This window comes from Pongo pygmaeus, chromosome X (assembly GCF_028885625.2).
Source record: "Pongo pygmaeus isolate AG05252 chromosome X, NHGRI_mPonPyg2-v2.0_pri, whole genome shotgun sequence".
NCBI classification, from domain to species: domain Eukaryota; kingdom Metazoa; phylum Chordata; class Mammalia; order Primates; family Hominidae; genus Pongo; species Pongo pygmaeus.
This window is the reverse complement of record NC_072396.2, coordinates 75,287,812-75,310,408: the sequence shown is the minus strand read 5'-3', so window position 1 is coordinate 75,310,408 and position 22,597 is coordinate 75,287,812. Positions and strand designations below refer to the sequence as shown.

The following is a 22,597-nucleotide window of genomic DNA, read 5'->3' as shown; positions in this document are numbered from 1 at the left end:
TACGCTGGCATATCTGCTCCGTGGGGAAAATCTCATGGAGGCATAACCTACTGAGGTGCTCAGAAACTCTTCTCAAGTGGGAAAGTCAGGTATCTAGGTAAAGTTGCCATTATATAAGCGGGTATAATATCAAATGCAGCTGAGGGAGAGAAGGCAGTGTGTTAAAATAATCTGTTAAGAATCACATAGCTGCGTTGGCAAAGTTTTACTTTTGAAGCAGTATAGTATTCATATTAGTAATCTTTATACTTTTTTATGTGTCATAAATATGGCATTTTAAATTTTTAAAATTTAGATGCACAGAACATTGGCCGTGGAAAGGACAGTCCTAATGTAACCCATACGCTGAAGATGAGGGAGTGACGTTTTTATGCTGACATCCCTCCCTTTAACCAGCACTCGGTTAGTCTAGTACAAAACAACTCATGGAACAACTGAGTGCTTTTTTCCTCCAATAAACATTTATTTAAAAAGAAAGGAGTTAACACTGAAAGGCTATAACGTGCCGCGTACTATGTTAAGACAGTGGAGATAATACCACCTGTCCTGGAAGATCAGAGTTGACTAACATGTAAAACAAATGTTGTCTAGGAACTTATTTTATGATTCTCACACACTAATCTATTTGATGCCCAATATTTTCAGTTGTGTGAATAGTGTGAGTTGATATCTGCTTCCCCTGAAGATGGTTTCTGAATTAATTTATGGGACAGACTGAGAGTCAGATATAGTTCTGGGAGGAAAGAGAACACAGGTTAAAGGGAGTCTGCTTGACTTCTCTTTGAGAACGACTGACTGAATACCTACTACAGTTGACATTCACTTAGCCCCACCCTCTTACACCTACAAACCCATACTTAGAGCTTTCACAGAATACAAGGAGCATCCAATATCTTTTCTTTTTAAAAATTTTTGTACTTCCTTGCAGCTCCAGCTCAAAGGAATATCTAACACCTTTTAAAGAAACAAAATGTATAAAACTTATTCAGTCTTTCATATGATTTTATTTTCTTCCTTCAACCATAATAATATGATATCCAAATTTTGTCTTAACCGGTGGGTCTGTAAACACAGGCTTATCCATCCCACTTACAGGCAAGGCAAATGCTGCTTCTTGAAATGGTCCCACCATGGACCCTCTGGTCATCCAACCCAAGTCGCCCTGAAAAACCCAAAAGATAAGTGATATCAAGTGGCCCTGAAGAGGGAACAGTTCTACTGTAGCTTGAGAGAATTTCCCAACATTTTGCTAAGGTTACGAGGTATATTCCTAAGAGCAATACAGGAACAGGCTCAGTAAGGACAAATAGGTAGAATAAATCTAACTAGACTGAACACATAAGTACTCTCAACACTGCTGGACTTTGAAGTTAGCTGTGCAAGTTTGGTCATGCCTAGGTTTCGACACAGGTGACCCTTATTCTACTATTCACAAGTTGGACATTTCTGCTTTTGAGATCTTTAAACCAAAATATGGCTACAACTAATGGTTGAACAAAGGAATGATCCCTACTTCTGTGTTTCTTCTGTGGAGGATGGAAAATTTTATTTTATTATTTGTCATTTTTACTTTGCTTTCTTACCCTGAGAGAAAATTATAAATAATAAGAGCAACGTACCCCTTGCCTGGCTTTATCTTCACTATACTGTGCGGCCACTTCATTGAATCTCATCCCAGACTTTAACTTTTCCATGGCTTCCATGATTTTGCCATGTTTTTCACATAGAATGTGTCTGACCTGCAAGGAAAAAGTACATTCATGTAATACTTGGAGACCCAAATGACTCCTTAAAGTACAGTGGTTACATTTGGATTACCCCCACCAGTTAAAAAAAAAAACACATTAGTTCATAGCCAAGTAAAAATCCTGGAAGTTTGCCCAGGACAACAACCACAATCCCATTCCCCATATTAAGACAATGTCTCAGAGTCCTGATTTAGATGGAAAATAGGCACCTGGCTGTGGGAAGCTCCTCTTTTTTTTTTTTTTTGAGAAGCAGTCTTGCTCTGTCATCTAGGCTGGAGTGCAGTGGCGTGATCTCGACTCACTGCAACCTCCGCCTCCCAGGTTCAAGCAATTCTCCTGTCTCAGCCTCCTGAATAGCTGGGTTTACAGGTACGTGCCATCACACCTGGCTAATTTTTGTATTTTTAGTAGAGATGGGGTTTCTCCATGTTGGCCAGGCTGGTCTCGAACTCCTGACCTCGTGATCTACCCGCCTCAGCCTCCCAAAGTGCTGGGATTACAGGCGTGAGCCACCGCTCACGGCCGGGAAGCTCCCATCTTTTACCATATACCTCCATGCTAACAGGAGGAAGAAACATGATACAGGTTGAGAGCTGTGGTCCTGGAATCAAATCCCAACTCTGCTGTATGAACTTAGGCTTTATTTATTTATTTATTTAGAGACGGAGTCTCACTCTGTCTCCCAGGCTGGAGTGCAGTGGTGTGCTCTCAGCTCACTGCAACCTCTGCCTCCCGGGTTCAAGCAATTATCTTGCCTCAGCCTCCCGAGTAGCTGGGATTACAGGCACCCGCCACCACACCCAGCTAATTTTTGTATTTTTAGTAGAGATGGGGTTTCACCATGTTGGCCAGGCCGGTCTCGAACCCCTGACCTCAAGTGATCTACCCGCCTTGGCCTCCCAAAGTGCTAGGATTACAGGTGTGAGCCACCATGCCCGGCTGAACTTACGCATGTTTTTAAACCTCCAAGTGTTTCTCCATTTGTACATCAAGATGCGATGATAACGGGACCTATGTGTTCTCATAGGATTGTGAAGATTGAGATAATGCAGCTACCACTGACCAATGGCTAGCTATTATTTCATCAGAGGATAAAAAAACCTGCTAGAAAGTATTTCTATCTTTTTTTTTGAGACAGAGTCTCCGTCTGTTGCCCAGGCTGGAGTGCAGTGGCCCGATCTTGGCTCACTGCAAACTCCACCCACGGGTTCAAGCAATTCTCCTGCCTCAGCCTCCCAAGTAGCTGGGACTATAGGTGCGCACCACCACGCCCAGCTAATTTTTTGTGTTTTTAGTAGAGATGGGTTTCACTATGTTGGCCAGGCTGGTCTCAAACTCCTGGCCTAAAGTGATCTGCCCACTTCGGCCTCCCAAAGTGCTGGGATTACAGGTGTCAGCACACCGTGCCTGGCCAGGAAGTATTTCTTACTAAAAGAGACCCAATGTATAAGCCTCCCCACAATTCCACACTTTGAAAAGGTGTCATAGGTTGAATATTAAGAACACCCAACCCTACTGAAGTATTCAAATTTGACCTATGTTTACATAAAGCCATGGATTTAAAAAAACACTATTATCCTTAAAAATGATTTTGTCAAGATAGCTGTTTCGCAGGATTTCTCATTTCACATTCAAATAGAATCACTTATAGTCATGCGTCGCTTAACTACAGGGAAACATGAGAAATGAGTTATTAGGCAATTTTGTTGTTGTGCAAACATAACACTGTACTTACACAAACCTAGATGGTATGGCCAGCTACACACCTAGGCTATATGGCATAGCCTATTGCTCCTAGGCTACAAACCTGTACAGCATGTGACTGTACTGAATACCATAGGCAACTGTAACACAACGGTAAGTATTTGGGTATCTAAACATAGAAAAGGTACAGTAAAAATATAGTATAAAAGATAAAAAATGGTACACTTATACAGGACACTTTAAATGAATGGAGCTTGCAGGACTGGAAGTTGCTCTGGGTGAGTCAGTGAGTGGTGAGTGAATATGAAGGCCTAGGACATTACTGTACACTACTGTAGACTTTTTTTTTTTTTTTTTGAGATGGAGTTTCACTCTTTTGCCCAGGCTGGAGTGCAATGGTGCGATCTTGGCTCACCGAAACCTCCCCCTCCTTAGTTCAAGTGATTCTCCTGCCTCAGCCTCCTGAGTAGCTGGGATTACAGGCATGCGCCACCACGCCCGGCTACCAGCTAATTTTTTTTTTTTTGAGACGGAGTCTTGCTCTGTCGCCCAGGCTGGAGTGCAGCGGTGCGATCTCAGCTCACTGCAACCTCCACCTCCCGGGTTCAAGTGATTCTCCTGCCTCAGCCTCCCTAGTAGCTGGGATTACAGGCATGCACCACCACACCTGGATAAGTTTTGTATTTTTAGTAGAGATGGTTTCGCCATGTTGGTCAGGCTGGCCTGGAACTCCTGACCTCAGGTGATCCGCTTGTCTTGGCCTCCCAAAGTGCTGGGATTACAGACATGAGCCACCATACCCAGCCTAATTTTGTATTTTTTGTAGAGACGGGGTTTCACCATGTTGATCAGGCTGGTCTCGAACTCCCGACCTCGGGTGATCCACCCGCCTTGACCTCCCAAAGTGCTGGGATTACAGGCATGAGCCACCGCACCCATCCCCTACTGTAGACTTTATACACACTATATATGTAAGCTACAATTTATAAAACACTTTTCTTTATTCAATATTAAATTAGCCTTAGCTTATTGTATCTTTTTAACTTTATACATTTACAAAATTTTAAACTTTTTGACTCTATTTAATAACACTTGGCTTAAAAAACAAACACATTGTGCAACCGTACAAAACTATTTTCTTTCTTCATATCCTTATTCTATAAGCTTTTTTCTTTTTTTTTTTTTTTTTTTGAGATGAAGTCTCGTTCTGTCGTCCAAGTCGGAGTGCAGTAGCACAATCTCAGCTCACTGCAACCTCTGCCTCCCAGGTTCAAGCGATTCTTGTGTCTCTCAGCCTCCTGAGTAGCTGGGATTACAGGCGCGCGTCACCATGCCAAGCTAATTTTTGTATTTTTTGTAGAGACAGGGTTTCACCACGTTAGCCAGGCTGGTCTTGAACTCCTGACCTCAAGTGATCTGCCCGCCTCAGCCTCCCAAAGTGTTGGGATTATAGGTGTGAGCTACCACACCTAGCCACTATAAGCTTTTTTCTATTTAAAATTTTTTTTTTAACTTTTTAAACTTTTTTATTAAAGACTAAGACACAAATACACACACTAGCTTAGGCCCACACAGGGTCAGGATCATCAATATCACTGTTTTCTACCTCCATGTCCTGTCCCATGGAAAGGTCTTCAGGGACAATAACATGCATGGGACTGTCATCTCCTATGATAATGCCTTCTTCTGGAATACCTCCTGAAGGACCTGCCTGAGGCTGTTTTACAGTTAATTTTTTTTTTTTGATTTTTTTTTTTATGAAGTATTTATTGATCATTGTTGGGTGTTTCTGGGAGAGGGGGATATGGCAGGGTCATAGGATAATAGTGGAGAGAAGGTCAGGAGATAAACACATGAACAAAGGTCTCTGGTTTTTCTAGGCAGAGGTCCCTGCGGCCTTCTGCAGTGTTTGTGCCCCTGGGTACTGGAGATTAGGGAGTGGTGATGACTCTTAAAGAGCATGCTGCCTTCAAGCATGTGTTTAACAAAGCACATCTTGCACCGCCCTTAATCCATTTAACCCTGAGTTGACACAGCACATGTTTCAGAGAGCACGGGGCTGGGGATCAACAGCATCCCAAGGCAGAAGAATTTCTCCTAGTCAGAACAAACTGGAGTCTCCTATACCCACCTCTTTCTACACAGACACAGCAACAATCTGATCTCTCCTTCCTTTCCCCACACTTCCCCCCCTTCTTTTCAACAAAACCGCCATCGTCCTCATGGCCCATTCCCCATGGTGGCTGTCTCTTCGGAGCTATTGGGTACACCTCCCAGACAGGGCGGCCGGGCAAAGGCGCTCCTCACCTCCCAGACAGGGCGGCCTGGCAGAGGCGCTCCTCACTTCCCAGATGGGGCGGCCGGGCAGAGGCACTCCTCACTTCCCAGATGGGGCGGCCGGGCAGAGGCGCTCCTCACTTCCCAGATGGGGCGGCCGGGCAGAGGCACTCCTCACATCCCAGACGGGCGGCCGGGTAGAGGCGCTCCTCACATCCCAGACGATGGGCGGCCGGGTAGAGGCGCTCCTCACCTCCCAGACGGGGCGGCCGGGCAGAGACGCTCCTCACCTCCCAGATGGGGTGGCCGGGCAGAGGCGCTCCTCACTTCCTCCCAGACGGGGTGGCAGCCAGGCAGAGGCGCTCCTCACTTCCTCCCAGACGGGGTGGCAGCCAGGCAGAGGCGCTCCTCACTTCCCAGACGGGGCGGCCGGGCAGAGGCGCTCCTCACTTCCCAGACGGGGTGGCCGAGCAGAGGCGCTCCTCACATCCCAGACGGGGCGGCTGGGCAGAGGTCCTCCTCACTTCCCAGACGGGGCGGCCGGGCAGAGGCGCTCCTCACCTCCCAGACGATGGACAGCCGGGTAGAAGCGCTCCTCACTTCCCAGAGGGGGCGGCCGGGCAGAGGCGCTGCTCACATCCCAGACGGGGCGGCCGGGCAGAGGTCCTCCTCACTTCCCAGACGGGGCGGCCGGGCAGAGGCGCTCCTCACCTCCCAGACAATGGACGGCCGGGCAGAGGCACTCCTCACTTCCCAGACGGGGTGGCCGGGCAGAGGCGCTCCTCACTTCCCAGAGGGGGCGGCCGGGCAGAGGCGCTCCTCACTTCCCAGAGGGGGCGGCCGGGCAGTGGCACTCCTCACCTCCCAGATGGGGTGGCCAGGCAGAGGCACTCCTCACTTCCTCCCAGACGCGGTGGCAGCCAGGCAGAGGCGCTCCTCACCTCCCAGACAGGGCGGCCGGGCAGAGGCGCTCCTCACTTCCCAGAGGGGGCGGCCGGGCAGAGGCACTCCTCACCTCCCAGACGGGGTGGCCAGGCAGAGGCGCTCCTCACTTCCCAGACAGGGTGGCGGCCAGGCAGAGGCGCTCCTCTCCTCCCAGACGGGGCGGCTGGGCAGAGGCGCTCCTCAATTCCCAGATGGGGCAGCCGGGCAGAGGCGCTCCTCACTTCCTCCCAGACAGGGTGGCGGGGCAGAGGCGCTCCTCGTCTCCCAGACGAGGCGGCCGGGTAGAGGCGCTCCTCTCTTCCCAGATGGGGCGGCGGGGCAGAGGCGCTCCTCACTTCCTCCCAGACGGGGTGGCAGCCAGGCAGAGGCGCTCCTCACCTCCCAGACGGGGCGGCTGGGCAGAGGCGCTCCTTACTTCCCAGACGATGGGCAGCCGGGCAGAGGCGCTCCTCACCTCCCAGACGGGGTGGCCAGGCAGAGGCGCTCCTCACTTCCCAGACGGGGTGGCGGCCGGGCAGAGGTGCTCCTCTCCTCCCAGACGGGGCGGCCGGGCAGAGGCGCTCCTCACTTCCCAGATGGGGCAGCCGGGCAGAGGCACTCCTCACTTCCTCCCAGACGGGGTGGCAGCCAGGCAGAGGCGCTCCTCACCTCCCAGATGGGGCGGCCGGGCAGAGGTGCTCCTCATCTCCCAGACGGGGCGGCCGGGCAGAGGCGCTCCTCACTTCCTCCTAGACGGGGTGGCGGCCAGGCAGAGGCGCTCCTCACTTCCCAGACGGGGTGGCGGCCAGGCAGAGGCGCTCCTCACTTCCCAGACGGGGTGGCCGGGCAGAGGCGCTCCTCACTTCCCAGACGGGGCAGCGGGGCAGAGGCGCTCCTCACTTCCCAGACGGGGCGGCCGGGTAGAGGCGCTCCTCTCTTCCCAGATGGGGCAGCCGGGCAGAGGCGCTCCTCACTTCCTCCCAGACCGGGTGGCAGCCAGGCAGAGGCGCTCCTCACCTCCCAGACGGGGTGGCCAGGCAGAGGCGCTCCTCACTTCCCAGACGGGGTGGCGGCCGGGCAGAGGCGCTCCTCTCCTCCCAGACGGGGCGGCCGGGTAGAGGCGCTCCTCACTTCCCAGATGGGGCGGCCGGGCAGAGGCACTCCTCACTTCCTCCCAGACGGGGTGGCAGCCAGGCAGAGGCGCTCACCTCCCAGACGGGGCGGCCGGGCAGAGGTGCTCCTCATCTCCCAGACGGGGCGGCCAGGCAGAGGCGCTCCTCACTTCCTCCCTGACGGGGTGGCGGCCGGGCAGAGGCACTCCTCACCTCCCAGACAAGGTGGCCGGGCAGAGGCGCTCCTCATCTCCCAGACGGGGCGGCCGGGCAGAGGTGCTCCTCACTTCCCAGACGGGGCAGCCAGGCAGAGGCACTCCTCACTTCCCAGATGGGGCGGCCAGGTAGAGGCGCTTCTCACTTCCCAGACGGGGCGGCCGGGCAGAGGCGCTCCTCACTTCCTCCCAGACGGGGTGGCGGCCGGGCAGAAGTGCTCCTCACCTCCCAGACGGGGCGACCGGGCAGAGGTGCTTCTCACCTCCCAGACGGGGCGACCGGGCAGAGGCGCTCCTCACTTCCCAGACGGGGCGGCTGGGCAGAGGGGCTCCTCACATCCCAGACGATGGACGGCCAGGCAGAGATGCTCCTCACTTCCTAGACGGGGTGGCGGCGGGGCAGAGACTGTGATCTTAGCACTTTAGGAGGCCAAGGCAGGCGGCTGGGAGGTGGAGGTTGTAGCGAGCCGAGATCACGCCACTGCACTCCAGCCTGAGCAACACTGAGCACTGAGTGAGCGAGACTCTGTCTGCAATCCCAGCACCTCGGGAGGCCGAGGCGGGCAGATCACTCGAGGCCAGGAGCTGGAGACCAGCCCGGTCAACACGGCGAAACCCCGTCTCCACCAAAAATACAAAAACCATTCAGGCGTGGCGGCGTGCGCCTGCAATCCCAGGCACTCGGCAGGCCAAGGCAGGAGAATCACAGGAGCCCGAGGCAGGGAGGTTGCAGCGAGCCGAGATCACGGCAGTACAGTCCAGCTTCGGCAACAGAGGGAGACCGAAAAAAGAGGGAGAGGGAGACGGGAGAGGGGAGAGGGGAGAGGGAGGGTGAGGGGGAGAGGGAGGGGGAGAGGGGAGAGGGAGGGGGAGGGGGAGAGGGAGGGGGAGAGGGAGGGGAGAGGGAGGGGAGAGGGAGGGGGAGAGGGAGGGGGAGAGGGAGGGGGAGAGGGAGGGGGAGAGGGAGAGCTAATTTTTTTTTTTTTCAAGAGACAGCTTCTAGACTGCCTGCTTGCTTCTGCTTCCATACTCACAAAGTGATTGTCTGATACAATTCCTGGGAAAATGTACACTGCATTCATGGTCACAGATAGGGCATACTGTCCACCATTTTATAAATGAATAAACGAGTATTCTACTTTAGACAGTGCGACAAAGAGTTTTTCATTCCTGTGGGGTCTGCAAGTGTGACCAACCAACTGGCAACAGTGCAGCTGTGTCTTGGAGAGCCAAGCTACAGAAAGAGTTTTGGAGTGATGACTATGGAGGTGGCAGCTGAAGTGTGGAATTCATGAGGTTACCAGGAAGGAGATGAAAATGAGAAGAGGAGGAAAGAAAACTAAAGTAACCTTGGAGACTATCAATGTTCAAGCAACAAGTAAAGAACTCAAAAAGTGTAATAAAAAGGGGCCGGGCGCAGTGGCTCACACCTATAACCCCAGCATTTTGGGAGGCCAAGGTGGGAGGATCCCTTGAGGCTGGGAGTTTGAGACCAGTCTGGGCAACATAGCAAGACCCCCATCTCTACAAAAATTTTAAAAAAAATTAGCCGGGCATGGTGGTGCACATCTGTAGTCTTAGCTACTCAGGAGGCTGAGGCAGGAGGATCACTTGAGCCCAGGAATTGAAGGCTGCAGTGAGCTATGATCATGCCACTGCATGTCATGCACCCCGGCCTGTGTGACAGAGCAAGAACCTGTCTCTTAAAAAGAAAAAAGAAAAAGCATAATAAAAAGGAAAGGCCATATAGGTAGGAGAGAAGCGTGTGCTAAAAAACCAAGGCAGGAGAGAGTTTCAAGGAGGAAATGGTCAACAAGGGTTAAGTGTTGCAGAGACATCAGGTAAGAAGTATAATAAATTGTGCAATGATGGAGCAATGATCTCAGAAAAAGGAGTTTCCGAAGCCAGAATGCAGCAGGCTGACTGAGGAAACAATGGCAAGTGGGAGGGTGATTCAAACAAACTAATTTTGTTTGAAAAGGAGAAAGGGCTCTGGCTAGAGGCAAAAAGTGGAAGACATGTAAATACGAAATTTACACTGGGCGAGGTGGCTCAGGCCTGTAATCCCAGCACTTTGGGAGGCAGAGGTGGGCGGATCACCTGAGGTGAGGAATTGGAGACCAGCCTGGCCAACATGGAGAAATCCCATCTCTACTAAAACTACAAACAATTAGCCGGGAGTGGTGGTGGATGCCTGTAATCTCAGCTACTCGGGAGGCTGAGGCAGGAGAATAGCTTGAAACTGGGAGGTGGAGGTTGCGGTGAGCCAAGATCGCACCACTGCACTCCAGCCTGGGCAACAAGAATGAGACTCCATCTCAGAAAAACAAAAACAAAAACAAAAAAAACCCATGAATGTTAAAGGTCCCTGGGCATATTTTCAGAATGAAGGGAAAGACCTAGGAAAAAAAAAACCGGTTGAAGACAGAACAAAAAAGAGGGTAGAGATAAATGAAGGAGCAAGGTTTGGTATTCAGAACACGGTTTCAAAAATTAGCCTTAAAGGAAAAAAGGTGAGGAGGTAACTTTGTTGATAGGGGGCTGAAAGCCAATGAGTTCCTGACAATGGGTCTAGTTTCTACTTTCTTGTTAAAATACTAAAAACATTTAAAAGTTGATGAGTACTTATCTCATTAAATCCACACACTAACCCTGTGAGACTAGATGAGTGTTTCTTAACCCTGGCAGCATATTAGAATCACCTCCAGAGCTTCTAGAAAAGTTTTTTGTTTTTGTTTTTTGAGATGGAGTCTCACTCTGTCGCCCAGGCTGGAGTGCAGTGGCGCAATCTCAGCTCACGGCAACCTCCGCCTCTCGGGTCCAAGCGATTCTCCTGCCTCAGGCTCCAGAGTAGCTGAGATTCCAGGCGCATGCCACCATGACCAACTAATTTTTGTATTTTCAGTAGAGACAAGGTGTCACCATGTTGGCCAGGCTGGTTTCGAACTCCTGACCTCAAGTGATACACCCACCTCGGGCTCCCAAAGTGCTAGGATTACAAGCATGAGCCACAGAGCCCAGCCCTTCTAAAAAAGTTATCAAAGTCCAGGCCCCCCTCCAAGAGATTCTGATGCAGTTGGTCTGGGGTGAGACCCTAGGCACTGGTATTTTTTTAGGCAAATCTGATGTACATCTAGGGTTGAGAACCATGGAATGAAGTTCTCTCTTGACTGATGGGAGTGAGGTGGTGGATGGCTACAGGTGGGTGGTAAAGGATTGCTGAGCAGCACTGAGGGCCTAGGTAAAGTCAGAGACCAAGTGTTAGTAGTCCCAATCCCCAAGGCTGTGTGACTTTCCAGTAGGGCCCAGAAGTTCTGGGGAGTTTTTTTTTTTTTTTTTTTTTTGAGACGGAGTCTCGCTGTGTCGCCCAGGCTGGAGTGCAGTGGTGTGATCACGGCTCACTGCTACCTCTGTCTCCCAGGTTCAAGTGATTCTCCTGCCTTAGCCTCCTGAGTAGCTGGGATTATAGGCACCCGCCACCACACCCGGCTAATTTTTGTATTTTTAGTAGAGACGGGGTTTTACCATGTTGGCCAGGCTGATCTTGAACTCCTGACCTCAGGTGATCCGCACACCTCGGCCTCCCAAAGTGCCAGGAGTACAGGCGTGAGCCACCGGCGCCTGGCTGAATTTTTCTTTCTTAAGTAACTGTTTCAAATTTGAGTCAAGCTACTGAAATAAGTTAATCTATGAGCAAATATAATACTCATATTGGAATTATTAGTAAATATTTTATTTACATACTTATTAAAAATCAAGTATTAATATTTAAGTTGCCCCAAGGTAGACGTTTTCAAGGAAATCTATCTATTCTTTTCTTTTCCCTCCTTTCTTTTTTATTGATGCATAGTACATGTACAGTTTCAAGGTAATGCAATAATCTAATACATTCATATAATTGGTAAAGATCAAATCAGTATACTTGGAATATCCATCACCTTAAATATTTGTCTTTTCTTTATACTAGAACCACTCGAATTCTTCTCTTCTAACTATAGTTCTGATTTTAAGTGCATAGAAAGTAGACCATTGGATTGATCCTGAGTAGCAAGGAGGTGGCCAAAAGAAAAATTGGACCTCCTCAATCCAATGATCAAGCCCTTAGGCCTAATTTTGAGTGTGCAGGGGATAGGAAAACAAACATGAAGCCTAGGAGAAAGTGGGGAGATCAGGGTGGGCTCGAGGGCTTGGGGGTCTGTGAGGAGAAGAACAGAGGAACAGGATTGGCGGAGGCAGGAAGGGAAGGGGAAGGAGGGAAGCTGTGGTCAGTGGATGGGTCTCAGAATCTGCACAGCTTATAGCGACAAAAGGGCAGGGTGTGGGCACAGGGGTGGGGTCTGAAGCAGAATGACAGAATGTGAAAGGAGCTGAACCCTAAAAGGCTGGAGGGTCCCAGGGTCCCTCACCGACTGGGGCCTTCAAAAAACACTTGAAACAACCCAGCTGTCCTTCAACAGGTGAATGGTTTGACATACTACAGCACTTCCACATCATGGGATACAGGTTGAATATCATTTATCCAAAATGCTTGGGACCAGAGTGTTTCGGATTTGGGAATATTTGCATTATACTTACCAGTTGAGCATCCCTAATCTGAAAATTCAAAATCTGAAATGCTATAATGAGCATTTACTTTGAGTGTCATGTCAGTGCTCAAAAAGTTTCAGATCTTACAGCATTTTGCATTTTGGATTTTTGGATTAGGGATACTCAACCGGTACTATTTAGCAATACAGAGGAATAAACTATTGATAAACAAAACCACTTGAATGAAATCTCCAGCGAATTATACTGGGTGAATAAAACCAATCCGAAAAGGTTACATACTGTATTATTCCATTCATATAACATTCTTGACATTATAAAGTTACACAAATGGAGAACAGATAAGTTGCTGCCATGGGTTAAGGGGGCAGAGGTGGGGCAGGAAGGAAGCGGGTATAGTTATAAAAGGCCAACAGGAGGGATCCTTGTAGTGGTAGGATTGTCTGTATCTTGACTACACCAATGTCAATATCCTGTTTGTGCTATTGTACTATAGTTTTGTTAGGTGTTACCATTGGGAGAAACAAAGGAATACGTATTATTTCTTTTCCTTTTTCTTTTTTTCTTTCTTAGAGACAAGGTCTCATTCTGTTGCCCAGGCTGGAGTGCAATGGCGTGATCATGACTCACTGCCGCCTCAAACTCCTGGGCTCGAACAATCCTCCTACCTCAGCCTCCCAAGTAGCTGGGACTACAGGCACACACCACCATGCCCAGCTAGATGTATTATTTCTTACAACTGCATGTGAATCTATAATTATCTCAAAATAAAAGGCTTTATAAAAAAAAAATTTAACCCTAATCTACTTTCCTAGTGAATAACGTGCCACTCCTTTCCATATATCTCATGAGTGGCCACACTGAACTTATTTTTTTTCCAGAGAGGGTAAGACACCTCTTTAAAGCCATATGCACCAGGTGTGGTGGCTCATACCCCTATAATCTTGACACTTTTGGAGGCTGAGGCAGGAGGATTGCTTGAGGCCAGGAGTTCAAGACCAGCCTGGGCAACATAGTGAGACTCCATCTCTACAAAGATAAAAACAACAAAACAAAGTTTTTTAAAAATTAGCTAAAGCCGCCAGGCACGGTGGCTCACGCCTGTAATCCCAGCACTTTGGGAGGCGAGACGGATGGATCACCTGAGGTCAGGAGTTCAAGACCAGCCTGGCCAACATGGTGAAACCCGATCTCTACTAAAAATACAAAAAACTAGCTGGGCGCGGTGGCGGGCACCTGTGATCCCAGCTACTTGGGAGGCTGAGGCAGGACAATCGCTTGAACCTGGGAGGCGGAGGTTGCAGTGAGCCAAGATCGTGCCATTGCACTCCAGCCTGGACAACAAGAGTGAAACTCCGTCTCAAAAAAAAAAAAAAAGTAGCTAAAGCCATATGCAGTGCAACAGGCTCTTAGGTTAGATGCTTGTGAAAGCGTATTAGGTGAAAACTGCATATAGCCAAAATTACCCTAGAATATCCCTTTATGAAGATGTCATATGGGAGACCAGCATGTCAGCTCTCATTTAAGCCCAGACATAGCCAGACACACTCTACTCCGTTTGTAACATGAAGTAACTGGGTTTTATTTAGGGGCTATGTTTTATGAAAACTTATCTTTGGATACCAGGACCTCACTTCACATGACTGGATGCTCATACAAGAATTCAGGGCAACTATAGAAAAGCAGGTGCATGTCTCTCATCTCTCTCTCTCTCTCTGTGGGGCATAGGTTCATTGAATAGAAGAGTGGGCAGAACAGTCCACACCATTCACATGATCTCTCTTTTTTAGGCTGCACATGTATGGCTGAATTTATATGATGCAGTTCCACTGCTATGCTTATCATACAGCAATGAAATATATATCTTTACCTAACTGCTCCCAAGTAGCCTGTGATAACAAGGACCATCTCTTACTTTTTATTTATTTATTTTTTTGAGACAGGGTCTCGCTCTGTTGCATAGGATGAGTGCAGTGGCACAATCATGGCTCACTATAGCCTTAAATTCTCGGGCTCAAGCGATCCTCCCACCTCAGCCTCCTGAGTAGCTAGGGCCACAGGTGTGCACCACCACGTCTGGCTAATTTTTTATTTTTATTTTTTTAGTGACAGGGTCTTGCTATATTGCCCAGGCTGGTCTCAAACTCCTGGGCTCAAGTGATCCTCATGCCTTGGCCTCCCAAAGTGCTGGGATTACAGGAATGAACCATTGTGCCTGGCCCATCTCTTACTTTTTTATTAAATAAATAAATAATTAAAAATCCCCAGAGCCTAATACATTGCTTGGCACAGGGCAGATGTCACTAAGTCCTTACTGAATGAATGAATCAAAGTACAGGCTCCCATATCCTGACTAAAACATAGAAATTGCCTTGTTACATAGCACTTACTAGTTTGCAGATTAAATTTTCTCCCAGCAGATACTCCTCTGGGACTAGGTTAAGTATTTCAAGTAATTATTTGCTGATTTTCTCCTGCCCCCATTTTTATGGTCAAGACCCTGGTTTGTAGCTCACCAGTGGGGAAGCTTTCTAAAGAGACCTGCACCCTTGCCTGTTTATTCAGCAGAGGCCTTTTAACACTTATCTAATCTCTTGGTTTCATAAAATATTATTTTGTCCTGAGAAATAACTCAATTACTGGGAAGATCTAACTTAATGCATTTTAAGGAACAATACTAAAAAAGTATGAAGAAATTCTGGGTATCTGAGAAAGTATATGAGAAAATATTTAAAGGGAATTACTTTTCATAAGCAAGACTGGTCTATATTTTCCATTTTTTTAAAATTTATTTTTATTTATTTATTTTTTGAGATGGAATCTTACTCTGTTGCCCAGGCTGGAGTGCAGTGGCGCAATCTCAGCTCACTGCAACCTCAGCCTCCCGGTTGAAGCGATTCTTGATTCCCGTGCCTCAACCTCCCAAGTAGCTAGGATTACAGGTGTACACCACCACACCAGGCAAATTTTTGTATTTTTAGTAGAGACAGGGTTTCACCATTTTGGCCAGGCTGATCTGCCTGCCTTGGCCTCCCAAAGTGCTGGGATTACAGGTGCGCCCAGCTACAATTTTGTGTTATTTTGATTTTATACCAGTGTTAAGCTAGCCTGTTAGAATGAGTTAAGCATTCTGTCTTTTATGCGTACTAACACATAAATGGAATTTATATTTAACATGGAAAAAAAGGAACCAGTAACTCACCTTTACTGCATTGCCACCACCTTTGGGACCCTGAGCCTTCTTGTCAGCACTGTCACTCCCAGATGCTGCTCCCCCTTTAGAGAAGAGAAGAGATGACAGGTACTCATTTAAACTGCACCTCTATGTTTACAGAAAGGTCCAACACACAACGGGAGTGGATATTTCCATCATAACGCCACACTTCAAAAGGGAACTCGGCCAGACACTTTACAACAACGGTATCCAATCTTTCGGCTTCCCTGGGCCACAATGGAATAATTATCTTGGGCCACACAAAATACGCTAACGCTAATGATAGTTGACAAGCTAAAAAAAAAAAAAAAAAAAAAATCACAAAAAAAATCTCATGTTTTAAGAAAGTTTCCGAATTTGTGTTGGGCTGCGTTCAAAGCCGTCCTGGGCCGTACGCAGCCCGTGGGCCATGGGTTGGACAAGCTTGCTTTACAACATCAAGCTAAATTAATCTGACCCATCTTTCTTCAAACAGGAAATCTGTGCCCTATATAAACCCTTCACAGAAAATGGATACACAAATGAGTGTGCTAATAGGTGAATGAAAGCTCCGGAAGCCTGGCCCAGATTCTCTGCATCCAATTTAACACCCTGCCTTCTGAGGGCAGACTCCTAAGTTCTTGTAAGAGTTCTATCATGTACCGCAACTGTGTATTCAAGCATCACAATTCCAGTAAGTAAAATCTCCAAGAATATATTTTTTAAAAAGATCAAATTTCCCACTACCCATTTTTGGCTAAAGAATACATTCATGTCCAAATTTCTAGAGTCTACTACATTGCCTATTGATGTCTTCCTAGAACCATTAGCAGCATCTTACATTTTACTAGTATGTCATTTTGCTACTATGGTAACTTCTGTGTCAATGGCAGCCTACGTACTGCTAGAGGCTGACGTTCCTAAGAATTACAGTTGAATTAAGGGTTCAGTTCAATAAACATTTCCTATACAACTACTGAGTTCCAGGCACTGGGAGTACAAAGATGAACAAGCCATGTACTTTCCTTCAGAAAACTCATATTCTAGTGAGGAAGACAGATCATTTCAGGAGAATGCAGGAGATGCAGAGATGGTTATGGACAGGGGGCTGTGGAAGCACAGAGGGACACTGGAGCCAGCCAGGGAAGGTTTCCTGGATGAGTAGGAGCTGGTTAGCCAAAGAAAGGATGAGGAGACACTCCAGAATGGGGGAAACGACATGGTATGTGTAAGAAATTGTATGGATGAAGCCAAATCTGAGGTGGGAGTGCACTCAGATGAGCCTGCCTGAGGGAGGTAGCTGAGGGTCAGGGCATTGAGGCCTTTTGGCCCCATTAAGGAGCTTGGGATTTATCCTAGACGTAATAGGGAGCCATCGAAAAGTTTTTTTTTTTTTTTTTTTTGAGACGGAGTCTCGCTCTGTCTGTTGCCCAGGCTGGAGTGCAGTGGCGCGGTCTCGGCTCACTGCAAGCTCCGCCTCCCGGGTTCACGCCATTCTCCTGCCTCAGCCTCCCGAGTAGCTGGGACTACAGGCGGCCGCCACCACACCCCGCTAATTTTTTTGGTATTTTTAGTAGAGACAGGGTTTCACCGTGTCAGTCAGGATGGTCTCGATCTCCTGACCTCATGATCCACCAGCCTCGGCCTCCCAAAGTGCTGGGATTACAGGCGTGAGCCACCGCGCCTGGCCACCATTGAAAAGTTTTAAGCAGGAGTCTCCATCTTGCTTGTCTTAGTATCTCCAAGCCTAGCACAATGCCTGGCACACAAAAGGTGTTTTAATAAATGTTTGATTAAACTGAAAACCCCAAATACGGACTACCAAAACCCTAAAAAAATGTTACTGCCAAAGGAGTGTTATTAAATCAAACTCCTAACTGGGTTTGCTATAGATCCACTCTTGAATGATGATGCCTTCCAGTTATCCCATCCTCTTCCCTGCTGGATGCTGTCATCTTCTGACTGCCACCTCACTGCCTTTGATTTCCTGACAACTCTGGCATCAGCTTTGGGCTTCCTCTCCACCCTCACTCCTGCCATTACCTTGAGTGACCTCACCATCTATCTTGGGGAATCTCACAGTTCTAGGTCTCTTTCCCGAATGTCATGCTCTCTACTCCAAGCTACCTGCCCCGGGGGCACACGATGGAACTGTGCCACTCAGAACTAGTTCAGTCTCTGGCTATAACCTCCTGTCCTTCCAGCTTCCTCATGTCTCATTCCCACACTACTGGCTCTTTAACTTCACAGAACCTCTCCCTCGACCCCACTCCCTTTGTCCTGCTACATTGACCTAGACCACCAGACCTCTTTTTCTCTTCCCACTCTGGACCCCATGTTCATTCATCTGAACTGCATTCCCACTGGCCCTTGTAATTCCCTTGTGTTGCTATCCTCCTATCATAACTGCCTAACAAAACCTCAACCATGGCTTAAGGCTGCACCTAGCTCTTTTCAATCCTATATTGTGCCAGTTGCATGGTACTAGGTAAATCAGACTGTGAAGATTATGTAGTCTACAAATTCATGGGCTTTGATCTTAGTCAGGCTCCTAGCCCTGAGCGCACTTCTTTTGTGTTTCATTCCCTCTCCCGTTAGGATATTCCAGACCTTTACCACTCTCCTCAAGATGCCTACTGAGTCCCTGCCCCTCCATCTCCTTTCCTATGACCTCAAGCATAAGGTGTCCCTACTCCCCCTAGGTCCTGGATTCCATTTTCTCCTAAATCTCACTCTTCTGTACCTTTACCTCTTTTACTTTACTGGATCCTTCAGCTTCACTCCCAAGTTTTCCCCATTCCAAAGAAGCAAAGAAAATAAAACTTTCTCTTAATCCTCTGTCCTTCTCTATCTACCATCCCATTTCCATGCTTTTCAATTAAAACTTTCCAAGAAGTCCAAATTACCACTTTCCAGTCAGTTCTCTAGTCACTGCAATCTGGCTTCTGTTTCACTGAAATCACTTTTACCGAAGGCCACCTCTAATTTCCAAATCTGCTGTGCTTGATAGACTATACCCTCTCTCTTTAAAACATTCTGGTCTCTCCAGCCTCTGGCCACCATTCTGCACTCCCTCTATCTGTCTGCCTCTTTCTCTGCCTGTCCTAGGATCACATCCTCTGCTCTCTGCTCTTTTCATCCTATAAACTCTCCATGGATAATTGCATACACTCTAATGGGCTCAACTACCATCTATAAGTTAATGACTCCTAAAACTTACATGTACAGTCTAGACCTCTCCTTCAAACTTCAGACTCAAATATCCAACCACTTCCTGACTATATCTCCACTGAGATGTCCCACAGACACCTCAAAGCCAATCTATCTGAAAGTGAATTCATCAATCTCATCCCTGCTCCTCATGTATCCTTGATGTTACCCTGCAGGACCAGCAACAGGTTAGAAATCCAATCCAGAAAACAGAATGATCGTTGATCCTCCCTCACCATCCCTCCCCAACCCAATAAATCACCTAGTCTTGACTATTTCACATCCTAATATTTACAGAATCTTTTTTCTCAGTTCCCACAGCCACTCCCTTAGGTCAGTCCACCATCATCTCTCACCAAGACTACCACAACAATCTCCTTACAGGTCTTTCTGATACTTAACTGTCCTTCTTAGCAGCATATATAGCACTCTCCATGATCTGGTCTTTGTTTCTGTTTTCATTCTCACCACTTGCCATTCTGCCTTGAGTTTTTGCTCCAGCAACACTACACTGCACACATCATGCTGTTTCTCACCTCAGTGCTTTTGCTGCTGGACCCCAAGTAAGGAATGCTTTAACTTACCCTCAATGCCCATCTTGACCTCTGCCTAATTCATCTCCAGGAAGTCTTCCGTTCCCTGTTCCCCAGCTAAATGAAGCACTTCCCTCAATTTCTATTATATCCCATACACATCCCTCAACACTACATTTAGTACAGTGCTTTATGATCACTAAGCCTTTATCTTCCTCACTATTTCGGGAGCTTCTTAAGGCCAAAATCTTTTTTTTTTTTTTTTTTTTTTTTTTGAGACAGAGGCTTGCTCTGTCGCCCAGGCTGGAGTGCAGTGGCGTGATCTCAGTTCATTGCAACCTCTGCCTCCCGGGTTCAAGCGATTCTCCCGCCTCAGCCTCCCGAGTAGCTGGGATTACAGGCGCACACCACCACGCCTGGCGAATTTTTGTATTTTTAGTAGAGACGGGGTTTCGCCATGTTGGCCAGGCTGGTCTCGAACTCCTGATCTCGTGATCCACCCTCCCTCGGCCTCCCAAAGTGCTGGGATTATAGGCGTGAGCCACCGCGCCCAGCCCTCTGTCTTATTTTTATATCCTCAGCGCTTAGCACTGTGCCTGACACATTTCTGTTCAATGAATGAATGATTTCTTCACCGATGGTGGGCATGTCATTCTGTAAGCATTAAAGTGAACTTTAAGGACCATAATCAATGTGTACTTCTTATTGCTGGCTTTTGATAAGACCCAATTTTAGAGCTCTAATAACCCCTTGAAATAGCAGCCCTAAGTCATCGCCTCCGAGGAACTATCCCCACCAGATTCCATTACCCACCAGGACCCTGGTCCCTGAACCGTAGCCCAATGTATTCCTACAGATGTAATCGATGGCAGCACTGTGGGGCCACTGGCTACCTGCTGCGTCCGTCCCGGACTCCAGAGATGGACTGTCTGTTCCCCCCCTTCGCTCCTCACCCGCCCCCATTCTCCTTGATCGCTCTGGCCGCTCTACCTTTCCCCGCTTTTCCAGAACCACTTTTTCCTTTGGGCGGCATCTCGGAAGCTTGTTGTTGAACTCTGAACTGCTCCAGTTGCCGTACAAGCCCCTTTAGAACCCCTTCCATGGGCATGTCCTAAACAAATGCCTGAAAGCCGTATCTCAATTGACCGTTCCTATTGCGGCTCCGGAAGCAGGCACAGCTTGGGGCAGACCCCGTCCTTTGACTCTTGGACCAATGGGGCTGAAGATGTCTGACCAATAAGACGCTTGGGCCGAAACAAAGGCAGAGGGGCGGAGACAAAGGCCGGATTAGGGCGGGAAGTCCCGCCTCTGCGCTTTTTGTGACTTCTTTCACGCATCCTAATTTGCACCAGATCCCCCACTCCCCACACTCTACCCCCGAAACTCCCCCCTTCCCCCCAACCCGGCTTTTTTCACGCGTACGCAGTAGGAGCCGCGGGGGGGCTCTGCAGTCCCTCGACGCCAGCTCTGGCCAATCCCGCGGGGCCGCCAGACAAAGGGAAGCAAGAGAACTGTGGTGGCGGCCAACTTCTGCTGTCTCCTCCTACACACGGGGCTGCCCTCCCTGGCAGTTTTACGTTTGTTAATTTTATTCTGCAGTTGTAGCTAATTGGGTTCAAAAGGTAGTTTTTTAAAAAGTCTGTCACCTTTTTGCCTCTTGCAGAGCTCAGTCATGGAGAAACATTGGAAGCAGTCTAAGTGCTCCTCAGTCGGGTACTGCTTAAATAATGTTTTAGCCACACAAGAAGATATTATACAACATTCAAAATAACGATTGTAAGGCTGTGTGTACAGATGGGGGAAATGTTTTTAAGATCAAGATAAAGAATATGATTCCTTGTAAAAGAAGTATATGTAATGTATGTTATATGAATATAAAGGAGAGGAAAGCTATACAGCAAGATGTGGCCAGTGGTGCTAGTGCATACAGGTCATCGTGTTTGTTTCTGTGTATTTTCCAAAATTTCCATAATGGTGCAGCATAATGTAGTAAAAGCATGGATTCTGGAGCCAGATTGCCCAGTTTCAAATCCCTGCTCCACATCTGTCTACTAGCTCCATGACCTTGAGGAAGTTACTTCACCTCTCTTTGGCTCAGTTTCATCATCTGTGAAATGGAGTCGATGATAATAGTACCTACTATTATCCTATCAGATGTTGAGAATAAAACAAGTTCATATCTGTAAAGCACATAAAATGATGGCTTGCTCATATTAATAGTGTTTACCTAAGATAAATGATTTTTGAATTTGTGCCCACACACTTTTTCTCCCCTTACAATCCCTCCCACCATCAATAATTTGTATATGATATGTCAGGGCGTTTCCTCCACTCCGTGAGACAGCTGTCCTAGCTTGCCACTACCAGCCAGAATATAGAGGTCTTCCAGCTCAGTTTAGTTTTTGGATGCAGCCTTGCTGGACCTGGAGATGCTTCATGCTCATACCAGGGAATCAGGTATTTCTGAGATTGTGCTCATGCCCTACTCAAGACATAACATGGAGCCCTCTTATGTTTGGCTGCTGTAAATTCTGGACACATTTTGGGCACTCCTTGTTTCGGATTGGGAGTGATCAACTGCGGAGGACACACCTAGTGGTGAGGGGATCATTGCTCTGCCACTTCTGAGGTGGGTCCTGCCCCTGTACTAATTCTCCAAGTTCGGCTGCGAGATGGAGGGATGGGGGAGTCGGGATTGGGTGTTGACGATGACAGTGTAGCCTTGTGTTCATCAGGTTATCTATGGCCAAGAGGCCCAAGGGGAACCTTTACTTTTGATTTTTCATTGGGAAGAGCCTTTCCTGTGACCACTGGCTATGGCAGTTGTGAAGTAGGAATGAAGCAAACTAGAGTTCCGATCCCAATGAACAGCCAATGTTTGTCAATGGCTGATGTGCCTAGCAAATGCTTAGTGCCTGGAACACTGTGAGAGCTCTGTGCATTGCAGCAGATAATAACAGCAACAATGATAATAAGCAAGCCTGTGTCCATGGCTGAATTTTTCAAGCAAGACTGAAGGCCAACAGCTCCAAGGGGAAAAGAATGGGCATAGGCCTGCTGGAGGTTTCAAGGTCAAAAGCACTTTAAGACAGATCTCAACTATGCAGTATGGATTACAAAAAGATGGGGCAGGTAT

General features: G+C 47.9%; 1 protein-coding gene across 2 annotated transcripts in view; it reads right to left on the bottom strand.

Annotated features, from left to right (window-relative positions):
• PIN4 (peptidylprolyl cis/trans isomerase, NIMA-interacting 4) overlaps nucleotides 1-20,631 on the bottom strand; it is an 89,434-nt gene extending 68,803 nt beyond the window's left edge. Inside the window, exons 1-4 of one of the 2 annotated variants that reach the window (XM_054470822.2) lie at nucleotides 20,452-20,631; nucleotides 15,728-15,801; nucleotides 1,620-1,739; nucleotides 440-1,162 (exon numbers count right to left, since the gene is read on the bottom strand). In XM_054470822.2, the coding sequence (XP_054326797.1) occupies nucleotides 1,004-1,162; nucleotides 1,620-1,739; nucleotides 15,728-15,801; nucleotides 20,452-20,569 (471 nt within the window). In that variant the 5' untranslated portion in view covers nucleotides 20,570-20,631 and the 3' untranslated portion in view covers nucleotides 440-1,003. Of the gene's footprint in view, nucleotides 1-439; nucleotides 1,163-1,619; nucleotides 1,740-15,727; nucleotides 15,802-20,451 lie in introns of those variants that run through there. The other variant, XM_054470823.2, reaches the window with a different exon arrangement.
• Between the last annotated feature and the right edge of the window lie 1,966 nt (nucleotides 20,632-22,597).